Consider the following 27,255-nt stretch of genomic DNA (forward strand, 5'->3'; position numbering starts at 1 on the left):
AGTATTTCATATCCCATTCCACAGCACCACACTTACCCGATGGTAAATAATCTGTTTTTCTTTAGGTGAAACCACTGTTGATGGGTTTAGTTAACATCGTGTGTTTATTTACAACATATATTTATTTACATTTGCCTCTCATCTAAAGGTACCATTATAAGCAGTGTGGGGAAAAAAATAAGGAGTAGAGAAATATTTCCTGTATCCAAAATTTTCTAATAATAAAAAAATTGTTATCAAATACCTTTTAATTTACATAAATAGCAGGCTATATTGTGTCTTTTTGTGAAAGAGATTTGTTTTTAGAGTTCTCTTTTTGATTTTTTTCTTTTTCTTCTGCCTTTTTCTCCAAATACCTTTTAAGAAGGAGGTTCAGGTCTGGCTCACACTGACTTGAATGCTGTAATCCATTCTCTCTTCCTGAAAAAAGAAAAAGCACAGGACATTGGTCTTTACTTCATAGTATGCACGTTGGCAGAGCTTCCTAGGCGAGGGAAATCAACTTTAGTGTCTGAAAGAACACTAAGGTAAGTTATAATCCTATCTGAATCATGCCAAAAACATAGTTCTGCATTTTTTTTCCCCAAGGAAGAAAAGTCTGCCAGAAAATAAGTTTGATTCAACATTGGTAAATTTTTCATATTGCCACTTTACCTTCACAGTGTTGGATCACCCGCCCCCACAGTCTGTTTTTCTTCAAACAGTCCAGATTGCCCACAATCAACAAGTGCCTCTTCCCTCTCGTCAGGGCAACGTTCATTCTCTTTTCTGAGTCAATGAATCCAACCTGTTTTGTTCTCACACAGGACAGGATGATGATCTCCTTCTCTGCGCCCTGAAAGGCGTCGACAGTGGACACCTGCACGGCCTTGAGGGTAGGGTGGTCACAGTGCACGGCGCTCAACAGAGTGCAAAGCTGCAGAGGAGAGAAGATTGACTGTTCTTTAAAAGGCCTTTTTTGGGGGCTACTCTTTGATGTCTCTGGTTCGGATACTAAGAACTCTGCTCACACTCAGCCTATGGGAGAAACATTCTTGAAGCGTGCACTGGCTGAGCACAGATCACAAAATCCTGCGGCTGTTGGGTGCAAATGCTCAAGGGCAAACTTTTGGTTTTTCTAGCCAGTGGTGGACAATTTGTAATTCTTTATCCCTTTCCAACTCTAACTTATTTGGCTAAATCATTTCTGAATTATTAGCAGGGCAAACAATACTAATTCCAAGACAAAATCAGAACTAATCATTCATCCATTGATAATAGAATTTCTTTGGATGTACAAATTTTGGGCAGCTGGACAACTACAAATGAAAACAGATTTTTAAAAAGTACTTCAACATGTATACATTAATATGTAGTGTCTATCCTTGATTTGCTGCTGAAATGTAATAATGAAAGCCCATTTTTGAAAACCAATTCAATACCATCTGTTTCAAAACACAAAGCATGCACCATACTCTCTCCCCTCTAATTTGTTTATTTGCATTCTTTATGTAACAGCTGTAAAGTGAATTTAATTAAACCTTGTTAGACTTATATTTAATTAAAGAGACAAAAAGCCAGACCATTCAGACCAAAACCAGAACATTTCAGTTATAATCCTGTAAGTAACAATGGACTTTAAAAACCAAAGATGGAAAATTGGTATAAAACATAAATACTGAATAGGAAGGTTTTATGGTCACATCTGGCTAAGAGTGTAACACAAACCTTGTACATCTGTGATTTGTATAATGTTATCACCCCAATCATGGATCCTTCTATTCCGCTTGCAATCAGTGATTGAATAAGCTTGAGTGTAAAAGCAGCTTCTGCCACATTATGGAAGCTGTTATCTCTTTCGATCTGGAATAGGAAATAGGTCTTAAATTACACTCCATGAAAGGCCGACAAATTTTATAGGCAAAATTTTGTGGAGATTAAAAAAAGCTTTAAGGACCTAGTCTCTGTTAGAAATTAAAATCATTATTTACCTGTTCAATTCCTTTGACATTATAGAAACACAGGGTTGGCAACCATTCCAATAAAGGGCTCCTCTCTACTTCTGAAATGCCATTTATTAAATCTCCTTCATAGAAGAGGTCATTTGCTATAGCACTAATAGCAGGGTGACAACGGTATTGAGTTCTCAGTAGAATTGCTTTGTGACCCTATAGAGATTAAATGTGGAAAAACAAGATAGGTTAAAAAAAACAAACAAACAACGTACTTATTTTTCCAATTAAAAAGGAACAATAATGTTTAAAGGAATTTTTAAATTGCCAGATGTGCTATTAGATAGGTTAAGAGCTAAGTAATGTCAAATTAATAAATACTGAAAATCAAAGATGTTAACTGAAAATATTTCTCTATTAAACTGATATAATTCTCCCAAACCACAGAATTTAAATATTTCTGTTTTAGACCAATTATCCAATAAATGTTGTCTGGGGTTGTTTTCATATGTTAAGGGCAGCTAGCCTGGGCCGAAATTTGAATAGTGATCCTTAGGAAAAAAATTATGGACAACAGAAAACATAATTCAGTAAATAATTTTCTTTCTCAGTTTATGGTAGAGGAGTTTTTCCATAATGACACTGCTGATGGTCAATTCTTTTGATAAATCATAAAATCAAGATTCCAATTGCTTTAGACTTAAAAACACCATTATTCTTCAGAAGTATAATGGAATTCCTATCTGCCTTAAATACTCTTAGAAAGCTATTTGAAAATAGTTCTGAAATAATATTAAAGCATTTTCAAGAGCTTTTAAAATATTCCACATTAACAAGTATAGAACTAATGAACATATAAACAAGCATAACCTACTGGGGGAAAGGTAACAATAAGTTACATTTCTTTGAAGGGTAAATGGGAGTCAGTAGACATTACTTTGAGTCAGCTAGGTGGCTCAGTAGATAGGGTGCTGGGTCTGGAGTCAGGAAGACTCATCTTCCTGTGTTCAAATCTGGTCTCAGATGCTTACTAGCTATGGGATCCCGGGGAAATCACTTAACCCTTGTTTGCCTCAGTTTCCTCATCTGTAAAATGAGTTGCAGAAGGAAATGGCAAACCACACCAGTGTCTCTGCCAAGAAAACCCCAAATAGGGTCATGAGGAGTCAGACATGACTGAAATGACTGAACAACAACAATAAAAGACATTACTTTAGTGTCTCAAAAAGCCTTTGACAAAGTTTCATCTTAAAGGCTCTGAAAAACAGAGCTATCATGAGAATTGGGGGAAATTTTATGTTATTCCCCTCTATTCAACAAGGTCATAAATAAATGTCTTAAAGATTAGAAGCCAAGGATAGGATTAAATGGATATTTCGAAAAGCAGAGAAATGTTAATACTGAAGTCTTTTGGGGACTGATGACAGGACTGTTTTTACAAATAATTTTGTAAAAATTACTGTGATGGTAAGGTTTTCAAGGAAGTCAGATGTCACACATGTAAACTAAGATTTCAAAAGGCTATTAAGCATATGAGTTTTAAAATATAAGCAAGTTATCTATGGCTAGACTGTTACTTCCCTCTTTTGCAGTTAATTTCCATCTGCTGATAATCTACTCAGTCTTCAAGCTGCATCTTAAATGCAATCTCTTCCATGTAAACTTTCCCGATCTCTCAAGCTGAACTGATCTTTTCTGCTCTGAATTTTCTCATAGTACTTTCTTTGTAATTCCCTTAAGGGCTTACTATTTTCTTTTCTTTTCTTTTTTTTTGTAGTATTAATTATTTATATCATATTTCTTCTACTGGATTTCTAAGCTCCTCGGGGACAAGAATCATGTTCTATTTAACTTTGTATATCCCTCAGTACTTAAGAAAACAGGCAATTAATAAATGTTGGCTAACTATTGTTGATTAACAGGGATAGGGCAAATAAACATAATAAAAAAAGAGAAGATTTCTATATGAGACTGAAAAAAATTAGGATTCAACTCTAGAAAGACAAAAACCAATTATCCAATTTATAGGCAAAGGGATTAGGTTCAAGTTTATAAAATCAAGGAAGATATGGATGGAGTCACCAATTAGAGAACAATACCTGAAGCCTGGAATTAAGTTTAGGGCACATAAAAGGACTATTTTGCACAGGTGATAAACTGGTAAACTGAATTCATTATCACAAGAAGTGATACAAGATGGAAACAAAGAGATTGAAGAAAGGTTTAGATAAATTCATGGATAAAAACTCCATAATGGATAATTCATGCAATTGAGGTTGAGATTTAGAAGGTACTATCCTCCCCTATAAAACAATCCTTGGCATGCCACTGTTGGAATCATAATATTGACCTAGATGGTCCATTGATTTGACCCATCACGGTATTTCTTATGATATTCTGCTATTATGATGACTACTAGATGACTGGTGTGTATATACTTATAAATACACATACACACACACACACACACATATATATATACACATATACACACATATGTGTTTCTCTGTGTATATTCATTCATTCATTTATCTTAATCAAGTAATCAATCATAGAAGCACAGATTTAGAGTTGGAAGGGACCTTAAAAGTTATTAAGTCCAATGCCCTCATTTTACATACAAAGAAAATATGGTCCAGAAAGGCTGACTAGCACTCTACAGGGTCACAAAGGGTCAGACATTTACTACTGTTTAAGAGTTTAGAAGACAGGATTCAAACTTGTTTTCCTGACTCAGAGTCCAGCACCCTATCCACTACATCATGTATTCAACAAGCATTTAATAAAGATGTTCAGGGGAAATATGCATTTCTGTGTGATCCTTTGATGTTTATTAGACTCCATTTTGTAACCTGTGACCCATCTTGTAAACTGTGACTTGTGATGAAGTTTTAATTTGCTGTGGAAACTTGCTAGTTGGCTTGCTGAACTCTGCCCTATGCTCTGACCCTCCCTGACTGCGTATGTTGATAAGTGATCATCTCCCATCCTGTTTCTTGGCCTAAAGCCATCATTGTCTGAGATGCCCATGGTCAAAATATTGAGAGGTCTTTTCCTTACCCTGAACTGGGAGACAGACCCCAATCACCATATAGATGATCAGTGGGACATTTCTGAAGATCCCTATATAAACTCCATTCAAATCCCTAGGGAGCAGAATAATCACTACCAGTCCCTTGATAGCCTGGTTGTGTCTCACTCTCAGCTCATGCCCAGGGATCAGTCATTCCTTCCCACAGTATTGCCAAATTCCATGATTGGGACCCTTTGTATCCTATCTCTCTCCCTTTCCTATAAGTTTCACTGTTTGAGCCGTTGTAAGAGCCTCTGGTCCTTGTTACATCTACCACCAACCTCTGGTAGTGGCAAATGTTAATGCACTGCCAATAAAATCTCCTAAAATGACTTTTGGAGTCCTTCCTTCCTGTCAGAATCTTGCTAAACTGGCTGGATGGGTAATAAGCTGGGTGTGACTCATTAGTATCTCCATTCAGTTCATGGGAAGCTGACCAAAACTGAAAGTACATTTCCAATTACACTTCCTGGACAGGGTAGGATAGGCAACCCACCTTCAGTCTTCTGCAGAAAAAGTAAGGGGTTAGTCACTGAACCTCCTGCTTCACCTATAGGAAAGCCCTTTCCCTCTAGATCTCTAAGTCGCTAACCAGGGCTGGGATGAGGACCCTCAGCAGCTTCACCTCCATGGGCAGGAGCTCGTGCCTTCACCAAAGACAGAAAGGGCTGACAGCCTGAACCTTTTGCCTCAACGACAGGGAATTCCCCTCCTGTGATGCCCCTTAGATTCTTGAGTTTCTGTTTAGGGCCAGAACTAGGGCGCCTGAGTCTGATATTTGTGTTCCAGCGGAAGTGCAATTCCTCTCCTGTTGCGGTCAAGGTGAGGCACATCCTGCCTACCATACAGTACCCACTATGCGCTGGGCACTGTTTCCATCCTTTTTATTTTATTTTATTCCATCCATTATTTATTTTATTTTACTCCATCCTACTATTTAATGTAGAAACCGTGATTCACCACCAGGTGATGTTTTAATTTGGGCTAAACATGTAAGGCAGAGAGAAGTTGTGTTCTTTGTGATTCATCTGTATAAAATAATTTAAATTAAAACATTTATCTATTAAAATATACTGTAATTAAGGTTTCCATTGTGTCAAAAATATTCATAAGAAATATTTTTCAAATGAAATAAATCTACTTAAAATACTATGTGCTTCAATATGAACAACAGAACTCTATGGTGGCCCAGATGTTAGCAAACAAGAATAATGCATGCTTCAGATAGGTATAAGTGTTACAGGGAAAATTGCCTATCAAACTATCTACCTAGCTTTCCTATCTATCTATCTGAACAATGTGTATTGGTGTACTGAAGTGTTTTCTAATAAGATTTACTGTTGTTACACAAACATGGCCCATCCAACTGGGATACTCCTGTATTCTGGGTTGACTTTGCACTTAAGCATTTAGTTTACATTATCGGCATCTGCACTCATTACATTGCTTTTTCACATGTACACATTTTATTTTCCCAAATATAAGTTCCTTCACATGCCCAAAAGCTGTGTATTATGTGCCATAAAATTACTTTGGACAATGTTAACCTTACATACCATTAAGCAAAGACGGTCAAAAAGAGTCTGTTCCAAGCCACTATCATGAGCGCTTTCGGAACCCTGAATGGTAGGAGGTAGCTGTTTGGGGTCTCCAACGAGAATGAGTTTTTCACAATCAAACCTAAAATAAAAATTTCAAAAAACATAAAATTTAAATCAAGTTGACTAAAAAAACATCTCTCTAAGACAAATTCAGGCACAAATTCAAAGCACATTCATTTAGTTCAAAATCCATGTAGCTTTGATTGGTTTGACTTTCTTGGGATACACACACATACAGCACTATAAGAAATGCTTTATGAAAAGATTTTCCTGTCTTTAGACAAATATTGCTACCTGTGATTTCTTCCTTATTCTGATTTAACTCTGCACTTAAGTATTTATTCTGATTATCTTAATCAGCACTTGTTAACATTTCTATATGTACATATGTTTATCTATAGTACATACACATATATACAAATATACACACAAGTACTCATATATATGCAGACACACATGATATAGATATAGAATTAAGTTTATGAAGACACAACTTTACTATCAAGCTGTTTTTCCTTGTTCTAATGCAAGAAGTCCACGAACTTGCCATTTTAATATTTTGATAGCTGCAGTTCAATATAAGTGGTTTCCTTTGTACTCCTACATATTTTATTTTATGCATTTAAAAAGGTTCTTCTGAGAAGAGGCCCATTAGCTTCTCTACACTCCCAAAGAGGTCTATGACACATAAAAAAGGCAAGAATTACTGGTCTAGAGCCTCAAAACCAGAGTAAGGTTAAAGCTGTGGAATGGCAGGAGATCCTCTCAGTGAAGGGGAATCTTCATACCTACTGGGGACCAATGATGATAGCCCTGGAACTGGAAAGAATCTCAGGAATCATCTACTTCTACCCTTTCAATTTATAGATGGGAGAAACTGAGGCCCTGAAGGATGACAGCGTTCCCTAAGATCTCACAGTAGTGTCAGGTGGGATTTGAAGGTACGTCTTCCAGTTTGAGAGCCAGTACTCACTTGCACTCTGACATGCTGCCTCTCTTTCTTGTGCCTCGGTAGAAATCAGTCTATCTCTGTTACGGTCTGATAGTTATTAGTAATAACTGGAGACTCCTCAGAAAATTTGACCTAGATGGCACTTCATAAAGTTCATCTGGACCAACCTCTGAGGAACAGTGGAAGTTTTTTTTTTTCTTTCATTTAAAAAAAAGTCATTTTCTTTACCATTTTTCCTCTTAGAAATTAGCTAATTGGTGAAATTTGAATTGCTAAGAATATTCATGATTGTGGGATTTTAAAGCATTTTTTTAAACAGAAAATTTTTAGTTACCTTGCAATGGGCAAGAGTGAAGCAGGTTCTGTCATCTGACTGCACTCATCCAATACGACGATAGGAAATTTAAGATTATTCATACATGGGAATGGGCAGGCTGCACAAGTTATTCCAACTACTTGTACCTGTATTTCAAAAAATGATTATATTATCAGTTAGATAGTATGGACAGCTAAGTATCACTAAAGGACTTCCAAAAATTGCACTACAGGACAGAATCAGAGTTCTAATCTAAAAATGGTTAATGACAATCTGAAATCTTGACCAGCTCACTAAAATTCCCAACGTTTCATATCTCCACATTTTAAATGGAAATAACAGGGCTGTTTGCTACTTAATTCATAGGACTATTAATAAGAATGGGAATATAAAGTGCTTTGAAGCTTTTGGAATAATGACATTGAAAATATCAAATCTGAAAAAAAAATCAAATCTGACAAATTACAAATGTTTCAGCCTTTCAAATGTAGCTGAATAAATGCAGTATGCACAACATCTCCCTTCTCCAGGTTTAAGTTCTCAATAGGGAAGAGTAATTAAGTTCACAAATTATTCTTTATTAACAATTCAAATAAACCAGTTGATTGTTTGGAATTTTAATATAACACACTGTACCTTGATTATAGACCAACACTTAATACTAATAAATGAAAGGAGGGGTGGGAGAAAAATTATATTTTATAAATAAATGTGAATCTCACAAGTCCTGAATTTCACTCCAGGCTGTATCTGATCAAAGCATGAATCTTGACTAAATTTACATTTACCCTTTGGAAAAAAGAAGCACAATTGAGGAGTAGTTTTTCCTAACATCAAGCTTGATGTGCTTCTGAAATCTCCACCCACTGTTCCTGGTTCTATCCTCTGGGGCCAAACAGAACCTGTTTAATCCGTCTTCCACCAGCTAGTTTTCAAACACTTGGAGACTTCTATCACACCTACATCTTCCTCCCCACCCCCAGTCTTTTCTTCTTCAGGCTAAACGTTCTTAGTTCTTTAACAAGGATTCCAGGCCCTCAGCCATCTTGATGGCCCTCCTCTGGACCCCTCCAAACTGTGGTTCCTAGAACTAAACTCCAACACTTCTCACAGAGGCAATGGGGCTGTCACCTCTCTATTACTGGAAGCTAAGACGTCACTATAATCTCAAGTTCACATTAGTTTTTTTTTTTTTTTTTGCTGCCACATCCCATTCATATGGAGCTTTCACCGCACTAGAACTTCTCTATATTTTTCAGACAAACTTCTTTTTAATCGTGCCTACCCCTTCTAACAATTGTAAAATGGATGGTTTTTTTCCTAATCCAAATGCAAAACTTTGGATTTCTCCCTGATGAATTTCATCCTATTTGATTCAACACTATGTTCTAATCCATTGGCATCAAACTCAAATAGAACAGGATTCCTGATGGCTACATATGAACTTAGAAGATAATAAATTATCATCATCTATTTTTATCTATCTTGTTAAATATTTCCCGATTACTTTTAATCTGGTTTAGAGCGCTAGAGACTTTTGCAGACTGAGGTCCTCGAGTTGGACACTTCTGCTCTTTCAGCGAAAACCTTTTTTGAGTCTGATTGTTATCCACTGCTAGCTATCCTTCCCAGCTTTGTGCCATCTACAAAGCTGAGTGTAACGCCTATGCTTTCATCCAAATCACTGATAAAAATGTCAAACAGCACAGGATCAAACAAGAATCCCTGGGAGACTCCACTGGGACTGCCTACCATGCTGACATGGAACTATTAATAACTATTCTTTGAGTCTGGCCATCCAACCAGGTATGAATCCATCTAATTCTACTATTGTCTAGACCTGCACCTTCTCCACAGGAATATTAGATACTTTATTAAATGTTTTGCTAAAATCTAGGTAAACTGTATCTATAGGGTTTTTCTCATGGACCAGTGTAGGAATCCCATTAAAAATGAAATAAGGTTAATCTGGCCCAACTTGTTCTTGATGAAACTGTGATGGCTCTTTCTAATTCCTTCCTAAATGTTCATCAACCTTCTCTTTAATAATCTGTCCTGAATTTCCCCAACGATTAAAGTCGAGGTCACTGGTCTAAGGTTTGTAGATCCTATTCTCTTCCTTTTGTGTTCTTCCTCAATTTTGTGGCACCTTTCCCATTTTCCATGATCTTTCAAATATTACTGGCAGTCGCTCAACCATCACATCTGCCAGTTCTCTCAGTACCTGAGGATATACATCTGGACCAGGGGACTAGAATTCATCAAGGAAAATGACGTGCTCTCTTACTGTCTCTTAGGCACCAACTTCCTGCCAGTCTTTTTTTTTCTTTTTTTATCATTTTCAGTACAAAGTTCACTTTTCTTAGCAGAGAAAACCAAGGCAAAACACAAAATGATCTTCTCTGATTCCTATTTTCAGTTCTCACGGTCCTGTACACCTACACAAACCTCTTATCCCTTCTCCGATCCTCCTTTTCTCTCAACATATTTTTAAAAAATCTTTTTCGGGGGCAGCTAGGTGGCACAGTGGATAGAGCACTAGACCTGGAGTCAGAAGGACCTGAGTTCAAATCTGGCCTCAGACACTTGATGCTAGCTGTGTGACCCTGCGCAAGTCACTTAACCCCTATTGCATTGCCAAAAAAAACAAAAAAAAAATCTTTTTGTTGTCCAAGCTTCCCTTACCAGCCTCAGCTCGTTCTGAGCTTTGCTAAATGTTTTTTTTCTCAGTTGTAAATATGAACTTAACATTCACATATAACTGAAGCTTGATCACATGTCTTAGTAGTAGAGCTAGCATATGTAATGAGAACATATTATTCAACAACTTTGATCTTTAGAAACTTAGTTGGGTAAGAACACACCACCTAACATTTATTGATAAAAGCAAATCTGTAGTTAACAAAAAAAATCAAAACATTCTAATCTATTTAATATTATATAACCTTTCTAAAAGTACTTTAAGTAGTAATAAATTATGCACAACATCCCTGAATCTAGAAAGACTTCCTTTAAAATAGCAAGGTCATAGTAAAAATAAGATTTAAAACTGAAAATGCCCTTAGATACTATCTTGTCTAACTCCTAAATCTACAGTTGTGGAAATGGAGGTCCAAGGTCACAGCTTATAAGTTCACATTTAGTCAATATTACCTTTGCAAAGCTAAATTAAATATTTCTAGGGTCAGATGGGAAGAGAAACATTTCTCTAAAGACTCTAGATCCATGAGGCCTCGGGCACCACTGGAGCCAGACTTCACAGTTTCTCTGACAGGAAACACCAACAGCTGAGATGTTTCTGGATCTAGGAGCACAAATTCTTTTTTGTTCCTTCCTTCCGTCTTTTTTTTTTTTTTTTTTTTGGTGAGGCAATTGGGGTTCAGTGACTTGCCCGGGGTCACACAGCTAGTAAGTGTCAAGTGTCTGAGGTCAGATTTGAACTCAGGTCCTCTTGACTCCAAGGCCAGAGCTCTACCCACTGCACCACCTAGCTGCCCCTTCCTCCTTCTTTCCATCCCCATTCCACAGCTGCCAGGTATGAATTCATCTAATTGTATTATTATTTAGACTTGCTCAGGGCTGTGCTTGTGCCTCTGTAAGATATGAAACGGGAAGAGTTGGTCTCTGCTCCCCTCTCGTTACCCTGGAAGGGCAGGGGACTGATACCAGAAGGGTGGATATTACCTCTTTTCAAACTAAGATGCTTGGGGCACCACTAGCTAACCTTTCCTGGCTTACCCACACCCAGGAAGGGTCAAAACTAACAGCTTGGGGCTCTTGGACCATACAAGCTGGGTCAAACTCGTCTCTGTTGGAAAAGAAGAAGAGTGCCTGAAATACGCCAGACTCCTTGGGCAGTGCACCTAAGTTATAAAGAAAGGGCTCAGTATTTCTCAGAGCCACTCTTGTCCCAGAGTTTGTGTGACACTGCTTTCTCCCAAGTTTTACTGCTTCTCAGTCTCCTTTGCTAGATTATCACCCACGCCCCACTCTCCATGCAAGGGTACTTTGGAGCTCAGCCTTGGGTGACATTCTCTTCTTTTTCTTTTCCCTCTCTGGGTCTCTTTGGCTCCCACTGCTCAGTTACCATCTTCATGAAGACAAAACTCAGATCTATATATCTAGCCTTCATTTCTCTCCTGAGCTCCAGTCCCACATCACCAACTGCTTGCATGTCCTATGGCCATATCAAATGTAACGTGCCCCAAACCAAACCTGACACTTGACCCCGCTCCTAACATCCTACTTTTGTGGAGGGCACCACCATCTTTCTAATCACCCAGTTTCATAGTCTCTAAGTCAAGCTCAACTCCCCATTTCTCTCACACTTAATATCTGATCAATTGCCAGTTTTGTCAAGTCCATTTCCACCACATATCTAACAAGGGGGAGGAGGGATGGGGAGCAGTTAGCGGTCATGAGCTGATACTGGGGGTGCGAGAGGAGAGTACAGAAACCAGAGATGCTCAGTAAGAACAGACAAGAACCAGGGCTACACAGGAAACAGACGGTGTGCGATGGGGTGTTTTATGTTGTGTGCAGCTGTACAAGTGCTGCGTAGCTTGAAGAAAACTATATTTTCAAAAGACTCTTTTAAGGAAATGAAGAATAATATATTCATGTATTAGAGAACAGATACCCACTCATCAGTGATAAATGTGGTATTTTAAATGCCTAGCTTAAGTTTTTAAGTGGAGAACTTTTTTCCATCTCATTTAATCAGTGAAATGAATCCATTTTTCTTACCTCTCTAGTTTGTAAAATGAATAACAGTGTTATTCAATAAATACAAAAATATTTCTTAATATGCATTATAATAGACTAGTTTAGGGGTTCATAAGGAAAACTAAAAGGACATTTTTATCAAGAGAAATTTAAAAATACTATATTAAAACAATTTAATAAAGTGTTTAGAGATATATCTATATACATTTTGTTTTTGCAGCCCCAATGTCTAATATATAGTAATTACTTCATATACGCTTCTTGCCTGATTGGTACCTGTTTCAGCAGAGCTCTATTGGTGCCCAATTTATGTTGTTCGATACTTTTTCTCACATATATTTTTTCTACAGGTGTCAGGTCTTCTTTCATCAGTGCGTGTAGCTCCTTTAATTGCTCATTTTCATTTCCTGAGCCAGCATGCAAACTTACGGGAAAAAATGAACACAACAGAGATAAGCTGAATTTCTGTAGCTTTTATTAAGTTTCTTTATCAATGATAAGGAGATTAGCTGCCTTTCCAGGAATATATCTGGGATGTGACAGAAAGCTTCCAAGACTTGTCAAATCTGACAGCCACTGCCCACTTCCAGTGATCTGAGTAGGACTGACTGATGCCACCGGAAGGAACCTAGGTAGCATTTCTGGAAATTGTAAAGTTTTTGGCAAGAAACTGAAGGCCCTAGGAGAACAGAGGCTGTTTTCACCACTGCTGCTGACTGAAAAAGTAGAGGCTTAGGAAGAGGAAAATGCGTATCTGGAAAGTGAATAAGTGGTTAAAAAGATGGTGTCTGAGAATGGCATATGGATTTCCACACTTTTAATCAGCAGCAGAGATGAAAACACTGAGTTAAGAATTAAAAAAAAAAACTTTAAATTCTTGGTAAGTAGAGAAAGATAGAAGCTAAGGGCAACATAAGATTAGAATATATACTCATTTCCAAAACATTCTGGAAAAAAGAATTATCCAATTTCCAAAAGCTCTGCCTCTAAAACTGTGAAAAGCAGGAAAACCATAGTACAAGACTAATTAAGCCAGATCATCTCAAGAGCATTTACAAATGAAATGGGAAGGACAAAATAAAATGGAACAGATTTTCTAGCTTTATAACTAGTAATCTATCAAGTTAGCATAGTGAAGGGGAAAGAGCACAATACATGGAGTCAGAAGACCAGGGTTCAAATCCTGACTACTTACTATATGTATGACTTTAAACACATCACTTCAAATTGCTGGGCCTGAATTTCCTTATTTGTATAATGAGGGGGTTGGACTAGTCAGGGCTTCTTGAACTTTTTCCACTTGAGACCCCCAATTTTGTCTTTGGCAGCTTTCCTTGGTGTTGCATGGCCTGAGAGCAAAGTGCACACACAGGCTTTGTGTTCAGAACCAAGGCTGCAGTGACACGGGCAAGTGCTGCCAGAAACCCCTCGAATTCATTATGCGTTTGATTTTTAATTAATTTTTGGTCGTTGCACGTTTAGAAACCTTTTACTGTTGCCAAATTTTTCGCAACCCCCACATTCGGTTACACAACCCCACATGGGTTAGTGACCCACAGTTTAAGAGGCACTGGGCTCGATGACCTCTAATTCCCTTCCAGCTCTAAATCTAAGATCTTATGATCCATTTTCATCCTCAGTGACAGTGAAATCTTCACAACTGGACTCAACTTAAGGGCACTTGATGTGTTTTATGAAGAAGTAGATTTAACACTAAAAAAAAAAAAAAGATGTTGAGAAAAGTGGTTGAACTTGACCAAATATACACAGGCTAGAACTGCCACAATTTTTAAGGTACTCAAGGACTGATTTTCAACATATCTTAAAGAGGGGAAAAATTTTAAAAGATTAGGAAATATCAAATTGTTTTATTACCCAAAAAAGCCAATAGTGAAGACATTGGTAACTCCTGACCCATATGCCTATTTTACCTATAAAAATATTGATGAGAATTATATAAAATGTTCATAAGAAATGTCCATGCATATGTCAAGAGTAATCTTGATGAAAATGTGTGAGAGGCTTTCCAGTTAATTCACCAGTGCAGTTCACATCTTCACTGTCACATAAGTAACTGAGAAGGAGAATCAAAAATCCAGTTGTGTGTATTTGCTGATTACTTTTTTAAAAGGCATTTTTAATGTAGATAAAATTAGGCCTTTAAAGTTCAACTTTGACATATATGCTAAGACTTATAAGATTCCCCAATAAAAGCAGAGAATATAGAGAACTTTTTTCAACAAATCTCCAAGTAAGACATAAAAAAAGGAAAATATGCTTGCTAGAGATGAATATCACTGTCCTGGACAGCCCAGGAAGCTGACCTAGGCAAAGTCCAAATAGAAAACGTCTTCAATATTCATGGTAAGGTCTTGTTTATGAATAATGTTACATTAATTACATAAGCCTCAAAGTGCTACAGGGCCTCCTCAATGAGATCCACAGGTACTTAAAAGGAGATTAATCTAGCAATCCAAAGAGGAAAAAAAGAAGTAGACGAAGAATGCACGTTATCCATGTAATAATATGCAGTTGGATCCATCAGTTCATATATGTTGGATAAGCATTACAGACAGACAATGAGTTTGGCCCCAAATCAATGGATAGGAGAATACGGGGTTGGGATACATTTCTGAAGTTGTGAAGAAATCAGCTAATAAATCCCATTTAAATATTTTCGGGACAATGAATGCCAAGATCTCAGAAATATCAAAATGGTAGATGCAAAGGACAAAAGAAAGATGTATGGTGGCTATAAGTAGGTAGCACATTATCAACAATGACATATAAGCAAGAAATAGTAGTAAAAAAAACATCAAGGAGGGCAGAGCCAAAAGGCAGAGCAGCAGGAAGTTGAGAGAAATGATTATTTCTCTCTCATATTAATAGCCAATTATTAAAACTGGGGAGACCCAAGCTTTTTCCCCCCCATCTTATTTCCTTGTCCAATCTCTTAAGGACAGCACTGATGGAAAATAGGATTATTATTCTTCTCAATCTAGGTATTGTTACTCCACCCAACTAGATCAGACTTTGCTCAGACATGAGCAAATACAGATTTTTGTCTAGGTTGCCCTAGACTGGGGGTAGTCTGGGTATAGGGATAGTCTCTCTGTCCAAGAGTAACATGATGACACTCTCAGCCCCTCATTGTAATATTCATTGTCTCATTAATTGTTAACCAGTCAAGGGTTGACTGCCACTTTCAGAAATACCCCTCTTCCAAGGATATAGAAACTGTAAGCCCACCACCATGATTGTCTTTGGCATTTGAGAGTGCCACTGACCTTTTATCAAAAATGCTGGCATTATTAATAAAATGACTAATTACCCAAAAATTATGTCTCTAAAACTTTTTAAATGCTACAAAGTACAGTGAGCTCTCTGCCCTATCTACCCAAATAAACAAACCAACAAACAAAGAAACTCCTCCAAAAGATCTAGAAAACATACCAGACTAAATTCTGATGGGGGAAAATTTGAGAAAAGAATCACAGCAAGTCATTTTTCTGGAATGGGTCAGCATAGGGAAACAGACAAGAGAGGTCTATAGACCCTTGTGACTGGGTCTGGTCAGGAATACAGTTTGGAACATTCCAGGGCAGGGAGAGGCTGTGTATCAGGGCAAGAAGATGTCCAAGATTAAAACCAGGGCACCACAAACTATAGCAGCATGCAGGAATAGGTGCCAAGTGGCATTATTGTCTCCCACTGTCCAGTTCCAGGTAATAGAGGCAAGATGGACTAGAATGCTCCCTGGGATGGCATTCTGGAGGAAGGAGTGGTCATAGGTCCAACAGGGGCACATTCAGAAGCAGACAGCAGCTGTGTGGCTCAAGGCCCAGGAATAGTGAGTTCCTGGTTCCTACTTCTAGCCCAGACTGAAACTTAAAAGAAAATAATCATGGCAGGAAGCTTCCAAAGAACCATCAGCTGGCAAACAGTAGCTAAGTCCAGCAGTGTGTACTCTTGCTTAGACACAAACCCAGATCTGGAACTTGCAGACCTCGGACCAGAGGAAAAACAATCAGACTCTGCCCTGCATCAGACCACTCTGTGAGCCTATCCCTGAGCTCATGGAACAACACAGTGCTCAATACTCCTTTTAAAGCAGCAACAGAACCAGCCCAGACCTTCCCTTCAGAAGGGCACAGAGCCTGGCCCCTAATATCAAGTCTAAAGTCAAGATGTAGGCCAGAAGAATGAACAAGCGAAAAAGAATTTCACCACTAAAAAGCTATCATGGTGACAAGGACAGTTAAGACACAAACTCAAAAGAAGAAAATTACTAAAATGCCTACGAGCAACGCCTCAAAGAAAAACACAGCTTGGGCAAAAATTCGGCTAGGATTTCTAGAAGAGGTGAAACAGACTTGAAAAATGTTTTTTATAAATGAAAAGAGAAGGCTGGGGGAAAAATGGAAAGGAAATAAGAGCTATGGAAGAAAGAACTAGAAAGGGAATTAGCCACTTGGCACAAGAAGTACCAAACCTGGCTTGAACAACAAACTCAGAAAATTAGAATGGACCAAAGAGAAGCCAATGATTCTATGAGACAACAAGAAATATTAAAATAAAGTCAGCAGCCTGAAAAAACATGGAAGAAAATGTAAGGAATCACACCATAAAAACAAATGACCTGTAAAACAGATTAGGTTAGAAAACTCCCACAAACATTATAGCTGAAATCCAGGGCTTTCAGATCAAAGGAAAAAATAATGCAAGCAGTCAGAAAGAAATTATTTGAGTACCAAGGAGCCACAGTCAGGATCACACACAAAATAGCAGCCACGACTTTTAAGGAGTGGAGAGCTTGGAATATTATATTCCAGAAGACAAAGCATATAAACCTAAAGGCAAAAATGACAGCCAAAAACACTGAATATAATCCTGGGGTGGGGGTGGGGTGAGGATAAGGACCTTTAATGAAAAAGCAGTTTGAGAAAAGAAACAGCAACTTAAAGAATGTGAACGATTATTATGCAGAAGAGGGATTAAGCTTTGGCCCAGAGGACAGAATTAGGATCAACGAATGAAAGTTGCATAGAGGCAGACCTAGTTTAGAAGTAGGAAAGACTTCCTGACAATTAGAGCTTTCCCAGAATATGAAGCAATAGTTTCCTGATCACTAAAGGGCTTTATAAAAAATCAGAGAGGATTCTTATTCAGGTACAACTTGTACAGATGATTTATGAGGTCTCATTCAACTCTAAGATTTTGTGAAATTCACCAAACGCAAAATGTAGAGTTCTTCAACCTTTACATATTAAATAGATATGGTTTTCCTATGGGTTGTCAAAATGTCTATTGTCTGGAATGTGTTGAATGGGCAGCCCAGGGCAGACACTGCAGATGGACAATGAACTGGGTCCAAAATTATATAGAAATATGACCATGGACTAGACTTACATTTGGGAAATCATACAGGTCTTTCAACGACCTCAAGCTTCTTTCTGAAACAAAATCCGAACTTTTAAAAACCAATGTTCTTTTGGTGATAGTATAATGCTTTGAGTTATGTAATACCACAACTTTTGAGGAATCCAAATTTCAAGCCACTCAAATGTATTCATTTTTATCACATTCTTATGAGATATTCATGGTGAGTAAAGATAGGTTATAATGTATTTGTAACAGTGAACTATGTACATGAAAAAGTATAAAAATATTATCAAATTGACAGAGGACTGGAAATGGAGGTCAGGTAGCAAAAGTGAGAAGTAACAGATGGCTGATCCACATACTGCACTGATACCATAGCAGGTATCATGCTTAAGAGATCAAGAGGCAGGGTACCGGTTAAGTTGGGCGAATCTCCTCTACAGGATTTAAGGAGGTCATGGACAAGAGTTGCCTAAGATGATAAATGGCTGGATTGCAATCTGTACCCTCAGAAGGAAGATTCTCATCAATGAGAGACTGCAGATCCATTGACGCATGATTTTCTTCCTTCATCTTTTAAAAAGCACAAAATTAAAGCAATATTTCTGGAAATTGTGTAAGGTTCATAGATCAATATTGTAAATCCAGGAAATGATGACTCTTACCTGTAAGGTAGAATTGGCTTGGAAATCTTTCTAATGCTCCCAACTCTGATAAATTTTTCAAATCCAAGACTGAGTAGCCTGTATAAGGAAGAAAAGAAATAAGATTCTGATCATTTTGGAACTGGACTATAAAACAAATATCTCCCCCCCAAATTAAAATAAACACCTCCCAAGAAGTTACTCTATGTAATCTAAATCATCATTACATTTAAGGTACCTGTAATTAAAAGTACTGATGAGTAAGAGACCTGGTCCCCAAAAAGGAAAAACCCTGGACTTTCCCACACGGCCAGATCTCTGGTTTTTGCCTGAGGCGATAATCCCATCAACTGGCCTTTCGTTGTGGCTATGCCCAATCTCCCAATTCTGTTACCCTTAACCTAGCCTAGCCCTCTGCTGTTTTACCTTCCCACCCTTAATCCTAGCGAGGCTTCATTCTCCCTTAGCCATGTAGTCTAGGTCCCTGGCATTCTATTACCTCACAATCCCCGCCACTCCTAGATCTCTCCCACAGTCTCGTCTCCATTAAGGTGCTCAGATTCTTATAATCTAGCCAATAGCTCAGTAATGTTCAGATTCCTTAAGAGTCTGGCCAATATGACAGATGTTCTAATAAACCTTGTCTTTGGCTGAAAGAAGGCTTGGGTCGAATTCTTTTGGGCAAGACCAGCGTGTTATGATTTTGGGGTCCCAGCACCTCTAAACCCCTAGACCTCAACAGTACCATTGGTAAAATCAGATGTAAGAAGTTATAAACACAAAATACTTTAAGGATGATACTGGCTTTTAAAAATTAATTTAAGAATGTGTATTGTCAAAATACATATGTCACGATATTCTAATGTTAGTTTACAACAAATAAAATAATCTTTCTGGCCACACTATAATTAGTTCTAGTCAAACTTCAATTTTGTTACTGAAATACAGCTGATTAAATAATGTATGTAATGACATTCAAAAACTGATTTATGGTTAGCAAAGTGATTAATCTTTATTACAACCCACTGTGACAAGTGTGGTATTACTGTCGCCATTTTTCAAAAGAGAAAGCCAATGCTGAGAAAGTGGCTTGCCCATCTTCATACAGCTATTAAGTATCTGAGGCAAGATATGAACCCAGATAAGATGATAAGTACAATGGCCTATCTGCTACAAAACATTTTAATCCAATACATTTGGCAGTTGTGAAATACTGTACTGCTCTTTTCATTTTTAATAGGATCCGACCTACTCAGAAATATGATCCATGTGCAAAATACATCTTTAATCTTTCTAATCCTTTTCTGGATCCTTCTAATTTAAAATTATAATACAATGACATACTCTACATATTTCACTATCATCTGCTCATGGAGACAGGCCAATGATTAATCTATTATCTATATAGCTAACCACTTGAATAAAAAGTTTATACCTACCCAAGAAGTACTCTGTCTACAGCAACATTGGTGGAAGAAGAAATCAGAATTTTCCATGGCCTTGCATCTACACCTGTTGGAGCTGGACTCTTTTCAAAGAGCTGCACAAGGAATAAGATCACCACTGCTAATAAGTAACTCTTCCCTGCTCCAAAAACACCTAGTCGTTTTGGAAGGTAAAGAGAGAGGGAGAGATAAAGAAGCAATATTTTAAATAAATGAATTCCAGAAACATGAAAAGGAATTTGGTTCAAATTATCTTCTATAGAGAATATTGCTACTTTGATTAGATGCATTCCCCTTCTTTGTTTTCACAGCATTCAGCTCTGCCTCACAATAGTTTATTCACTTTGGCTCAGGGTAAATCCTATAGAGATTAGCTGAGTGTGGAAAAAGCTCCCTATTCAACCTACAGCTACAGTCCTTAAAACTAGAAAGAAGCATAATATGTATTACTAGAATGTCTTGGTTATGGTAACATGAAAAGTTGTTAGCCTTAACCTTCTTCTGCAGTAGTGCAAGACAGACTTTGCTAATTTTAGATAGTGACATTAGACCTTGGGTTACTCTCCTTATTTTTAAGTGCCAAGGCAACACAAGACAACACAACACAATCAACCAAATCTTTTGATTATCATCTAAGGCAGCTAGGTGGTGCACTAGACCTAGAATCAGGAAGACCTCTGATCAAATCCAACTTTAGACACTAGCTGCGTGACCATGGGCAAGCCACTTAACCTTTGTTTGCCTCAGTTTCCTCAACTGTAAAATGGGGATGATAATAATAGCTTCTAACTCACAGGGTTATTGTGAGGCTCAAATGAGACAACTGTAAAACACTTAGCACATAGTAGAGGCTACATAAATGCTTCTTCCCTTCCCCCTTTTCTAAGGTGAGGGAAAAGAGAGGAGAGGGAAGCAGTATAGCAATAAATTTTCAACAGGTTAAAAAAATGGGTTGTGAAATATAGTAATGAGAGAGAAATATGAAAGGAGAAAGACTAAAGTAGACATTGAAAATTAAAAGTTAGCTATACATCAGACATTTTTTTTTTCATGAATAAATTGATGTTTTCTTCTGTCTTTCGACAACTCACTTGCCCTGTAGAGTCTTCCTATGGCCAAAAACTCCAATAGGGAAATTTACTCAAGAGGGATGATGGGATACTCTTCAGACATAATGACAAATTATTCTGATGAGAAAGAAAATGGGCATACCATAGAAAAAAAAATTGAGGAGAGTAAGATCAGAAACTTTTCATGACTTCAGTTAGAGGGAGAATTCCTAACCAAACAAGGCAGAAAGGAAATCACAAAAGCTAAAACAGACAATTTTGACTGTAAAATTAAAACTTTTGAATGAATTAAGCCAATGAAGACAGAATCAGAATTCATTAATCAATCAAAAAAATCTTTACTAAATGCCTACTATGTACCTGACACTGGGGGTACATGGGCAAAAAATGGTTCTTAAACTCAAGTACCTTGTGTTTTATTGAGGGAGACAACACATCCATGTATAAATACATGTAAAACAGATGGGCAATAAATACAAGACTGGAGGGTGCAGGGAAAGTACACTAGCAGCCAGGGGCTCCAGAAAGGCTTCCTGCAGTATTGGGATGAGTCCTGAGGAAAGAGAGAGTCTAACAGACAGAGGTGAAGAGAGAATGACTCCCAGAGGTACAGCTGGTATAAAGGCATGACGATGCATACTGGAAGGTCACGTATAGGGAAAAGCAAGAAGTCTGTTTGGCTGGACTGCAGAGTAAGAGAAAGAGTGTGATGTGTAATAAATAAGACGAGAGAGGCAGGATGGAGTCACAATGAAGGATTTTAAATGCCAGACAAAGGTGTTTCTATTTGGTCCCAGAAGCAATAGGGAGCCACTAGAATTTATTAAGAAGGGGAGTGATATAGTCATACCTGCATTTTAGGGAAAAAAAGAGAAAATGGCAGAGGAGAATAATTGCATCAAATATCACCCATAAAGCCTGATATCCAAAACATTCAGGGAATTAACACAAATATATAAAGCAAAAGCCATTCCCCAACAGATACATGGTTGGAAATACAAACAATAATCTTCAAAAGTAGTTTTACAAGCTATAAATGAACAAAACATCCTTGGGGATGGATCACATGTGAACTATATTATTGAATGGCAGATTTAAAATTAGTTGACTGATTTAACCTCAACAGCATTGACTAATATGCCAATATCAACTGGAGGGTCTCTAGTCCTCTATAGTTCAGTTCTTAGCCATATATTATTCAACAATTTTACCACTAACCGGGATGAAGGCGTAGATAGCATGTATTTTCTGAAGACACAAAACTTGGTGAAATCACTAATATGTTGTATGATAAAGTCAAAGTCTAAAATAGAGCTTATTAAGTACAGACCAGATATAACATGGTAAAGCCTCACAAGAATAAACATAAAATTCTGCACTTAGGTTCAAAAATGCAACTGTACAATGTAGCACGGGTGAGCTTTAGCTTAATAGCAGCTCATGTGCAAAAGACTTAATGGTTTTTGCTACCTGAAAGATCGACCTGTATCAGTAGAGTGAAATGGCAACCAAAACACCAACGCAACTTTAGACTGCACTGACAGAAGTTCAGTGTCCAAAACAAAATGAAAGACCCACCACCATTCTTTGCACAGGTCACATTTGGAGTACTATATACAGTTCTGTTTTAGTGACATGTTTTAGGAGAGACATCGGTTAATTGGAAGGCAGACAGCAGAAGTAAATGAGGATAAGGAAAAAAGAAACTACGTCATAACACAATCCATGGAAGAAACAGAAATGTTTGCCCATGCAAGACAGCGGAACAGAACAACTGGTTTTTTCTTCTCACTCCTTACCATGTATGACTGTGATGGGAATGGTATGCTGCTCTTGAAGGTCATTGACATTTTCATGTGATGCCATCATCTGTGCTATCTGAATAAGAGCTGTGGCCTGATCCATGTTTAATTTATATATCTGAATCATCTCATTAGCTAGTCGCAGTGCTGCTTCTGGGTTGAGTGGTTCACAGCTCTTGTTAGTACTCCTGTTGAGGGCTGGCGGGATAAACTTTCTTTTGCTGATTCTGTTATTGCCGTGTTCAGTTTGGGAAGACCTAGGAAAAATCCAGCAAGTAAAGTTAAGTGAATTAGGAGTTTATGTTAGTAACTTAGAGGAATTATTGACAAGGAGTTAGGTAAACTCTACAATATATATATTGGGACATATATATATTATATATATATACATATACACACACATACATATACACATATATACACATACACACACACACACACACACACACACACTACCTTTAAAATGACTCCATAAGGCTTTGCTTTTTCTAGGACACTAAAATCCATCAATATTCTCAAGTTTAAGTAAAAATAAGTTTCAGCCCCTTTAGATCAAGTTACATTCCAAAGTGAATGAGTTACATAAGAACTTTCTTTGACTTTATCGTAGTAATCAAAATGGACCTCTTTTAGATCATGGACTGACACTATGTCTTATTGGATAAATTTAATAATTTGTGAATTTTTTATTAGGTAAAAAATATTTGAATTCCCAATGCATAACAAGAGTATTGGTATTAAAAACTCAGATAACATCTAATGAAACAATGTAGAATATATTGTTCTCTACGATCTTATTGAGGAGTGACAGTTATTTAACAGCAACATTACTTTTTATGACTGCAGTTCATGTGTTTACATATAGTTCCTGTGTCCTTTTCAAAACCTTCACTTTCCTTCCATTATATACCTTTTGCATAGTAGATACTTAATGAATGTTTGTTGAATTGAATTTACAATAATTATCACATCTTTGGATATTTTAAAGCATACCTACTGTGTAATACTTCTTAGAAAAGACCTGTGAGAAGATAGTTTTAAGTAGAAAATATTTATTTTCATATTCTTTTAATATATTTGTCCAAATGTTATTCTCTAAATAAAAAAAATGAGACATGGTACTTGGGAAAATCATAATGAGATATAAAGTCTGTTAATAATAAAGCAATTATGAGCTAAGACATATGATTCATATTATAAATACATCTATAATACTCAATTTAAAAGTAAATATTCACAGTAAGTATAAAAGGAAAGTAGTGAGGCATGGATACACAATAAATGAAATTAATATGAATGATACTTGGAAACTAATGCTTGATTTAGACAGATAATATCACTATCATGTTTAATGGTCTAACAGAAAAGTAAATTGATTTATGATGGACTTTTTTAAACTAACAGTATAATTATATTCTTTTTTATTTTTATTTATTTATTTATTTATTTTAGGCGATTGGGGTTAAGTGACTTGCCCAGGGTCACACAGCTATAAAGTGTCAAGTGTTTGGTCTGAGGCTGGATTTGAACTCAGGTCTTCCTGACTTCAAGGCCGGTGCTCTATTCACTGCGCCACCTAGCTGCCCCAATTATATTCTTTGAATGATACTTTGAATTTCATTTGCAAAATTTACGGACTATGTTGATAGTATTTTCACATTATCCTATATATCTTTTGTGAATACTACTGAATCAATGCTGATTAATTACATACGTTGTTAACAGGTGCTGTATTATAGGTAGAGTGGTTGGATTGAAGTATTCTTGCAAGTTTCTCAAAGTTGTCAGCTCTGTACTAGCATTACAAACCAGTAAAGCATGAACCACCGCTAGAGAAAGATCACAAAAATGAACATTTATTATCGAGGAAACTATTCACAAAAATCTCTATAATAAATATTATGCAAAACTAAAACTTCATCTTTATGACTCTATTTCATTCCATTAAAAAAAAATACCCTTTGAGTAAACAGTAACAGGCCAAATGTGGGCCCTTAAATACCATGGGGATTCAACTGGAACTTATACCATAAAACTTTCTCCCATACAAGTGCCGTGCTTGCACTGTATTTCCACCTTTTAAAACAAAAGAAACTAACAAAAAATAAAATTGAAAAACCTGCAGACTAAACTAAATATCGTACAGCATTACTTACTGTCAGATGGCCAGTTTGAAGGGAAATAGCCTTTCAGAGGCAAGAGCTCCACCTCATTGTATGATGATGGTCCAAAAAAAACGCTACAAGCAATGAAAGTATCCAGTTCAAAGTCTAGGGTTTTTGAAATTACCCAGAGGTCATCTGCAAAAAATATAAGCAGGGCTTTAATGGAATCTTCCCCCACTAAAGGTCACAGACCTGTTCTCAGTGTTCATTAAAGTTGAATTCCTCAAGTTTTTCCTACTGTAACAGATCTGGAAAGAGAAAATCAGGGAAAAGAGTCAGAGACCCTTCCCAGACTAAGTAAGCCCTGAGGTGGGCACAGGGTAGGCTCGCTCGGTGCTGCTCCAGGTTGCTGGTAAGTAGGATCTGGTGCTGGGAGGCAAGATGGCTACTGTCTCTGAGGTTTCTATCTCTACCATGCCCAGGGGGATCCTATTCTAGAACTACCCCAGGGAAATAGGAGAGTTGGATGGTTTTATGATTATCTTTGGTAAGCCTCAACAAACATGTATTAAGTACATACCAAGTGCAAGGTATTATGTTAAGTACTAGGGAAACAAAGACAATACAAAGGGGGCCCTGTCCTCAATAACAGGGACCCCGGATAAGAACTTGGATTCAGGAGATCTTCAGGTACAGGGTGTCTTAGTTCAATTTTAGTGGGACATTCTGCTTTATCAAATCCAATTACAAGCATTTAACAGAGATAATCTATACTATCAAAGTTATACATGTGATATCTATCTAGTTATATATGTGATGTATATATATTAATGAGACACCACATAAAATGGGAGAATTTCCCCAGAGATGATTAGAACAACTTACCTTTGCCATAGGAAGAAGAACCTTCTCTCCTACTCAGTTTAAGATAAAGTTTGCTTTTAGATTCATTGTGAAATTCGGGATTTACATGAGCAAATCTCTTTGATTTGCTATATTGTTTATTCTGAAAATCAAATCCTTTCCTGCAAAATGAAAGAAAGATATGCCTACAGTCTAAGCAATCAAGGTGACAAAGTTGGGTTTGAAATAGTAGAAAATGAGTAAATTAGAAAGCCTTAACATAGCATCGAGAGAGTGGCACAGCAGTAGAAGTATTAGAATAGAAGCCAAGATGCCTTGGTTCTAGTCCAGTGCTGCTATTAATTGATGCAGAATCTTAGTCAAAACTTAAATTCTCTGAATCTCGATTTCTTTATCTGTAAAATTGGGGAAATAGATATGTCCAAGCTAGCTCACAGATTGCTACAATAAAGGATGTGAAGTGATCTGAAAAGTATAAAAGGCATAATGTGCTATGCAAACCCTAAGTATTAATACTATTACTTTATAAATTCACCTCATTCGATGAAAAAATGTATTTCTAAAACGCTGCATGTAAATTTCATTGTATTTCGAATGTAACAGACGAATAAGCTATTTAAAGGAATCCTACTACAAAATATTTCGTAAAGTTAATCTTCCCCAATTGATTTTATGTAAATTTTTTGTACAAGTATGCTAATATTACACACGATGGTACAATCATGTATAAATAGAAAATATGGATATCTACTCAAGAAGCACAAACTACAAAATTAAAGCTTTGCATTTTCTCACCCACTAGACAATGAAGAATTGCACCCAGGTGACCACCTGAAGTTTGATCTCCCTTTGTATTATAAAGAATAGCATTCATTCAATCCAGTGACAGGGAAACAGTCTCCCTCCCACTTGCTCTCATATTGTTATGGTCTGCTGGTAGAGGCCAAAAGGGCTTTTGATCTGCTGCAGGTCTGGCTCAATTAAAGTGAAAATTAGATTCAGACCAATCTGTTAGGATCACAGGTCTGTTCGCTTGTCGGAATCTTTAAAATATCTAACGCACCTCACCAGAAGCTGACACTCCTCATAGAGGGGTATATTTTGGCATCTTAAGTATATTCCAGTACTCTTTATATCATGTAAAACTGTGCTGGGTACAGATTCTGCCTGTGCCAAATTAACTGGTGTTACTTCTTCAAGCCACTTAAAAAATTTACATTGGTTGGCTTTTGGTGCATCACAAGTATAAAAGAGACGACCCTAGGAAGAAAAAAGAGCAGTTAAAATTTAATTAAAGATTAAAAATGGCGCTTTTCTACTATGGTGTATTGTTGTGTATTATTGC

At 37.1% G+C, this 27,255-nt stretch overlaps 1 protein-coding gene across 1 annotated transcript in view; it reads right to left on the minus strand.

Annotated features, from left to right (window-relative positions):
• Positions 1–268: 268 nt before the first annotated feature.
• Positions 269–27,255, minus strand: part of ZGRF1 (zinc finger GRF-type containing 1) — a 76,379-nt gene continuing 49,392 nt past the window's right edge. Inside the window, exons 16-29 of the mRNA XM_027837542.1 lie at positions 26,974–27,170; positions 25,932–26,071; positions 25,098–25,241; positions 24,656–24,770; positions 22,939–23,198; positions 20,064–20,223; positions 18,646–18,723; positions 12,875–13,022; positions 7,892–8,019; positions 6,561–6,684; positions 1,971–2,147; positions 1,708–1,842; positions 655–916; positions 269–420 (exon numbers count right to left, since the gene is read on the minus strand). Coding sequence (XP_027693343.1) covers positions 269–420; positions 655–916; positions 1,708–1,842; positions 1,971–2,147; positions 6,561–6,684; positions 7,892–8,019; positions 12,875–13,022; positions 18,646–18,723; positions 20,064–20,223; positions 22,939–23,198; positions 24,656–24,770; positions 25,098–25,241; positions 25,932–26,071; positions 26,974–27,170 — 2,220 coding nt within the window. The remainder of the gene's footprint in view (positions 421–654; positions 917–1,707; positions 1,843–1,970; positions 2,148–6,560; positions 6,685–7,891; positions 8,020–12,874; positions 13,023–18,645; positions 18,724–20,063; positions 20,224–22,938; positions 23,199–24,655; positions 24,771–25,097; positions 25,242–25,931; positions 26,072–26,973; positions 27,171–27,255) is intronic.

This window comes from Vombatus ursinus, unplaced genomic scaffold (genome assembly GCF_900497805.2).
Source record: "Vombatus ursinus unplaced genomic scaffold, bare-nosed wombat genome assembly UNPS02014821.1, whole genome shotgun sequence".
NCBI classification, from domain to species: domain Eukaryota; kingdom Metazoa; phylum Chordata; class Mammalia; order Diprotodontia; family Vombatidae; genus Vombatus; species Vombatus ursinus.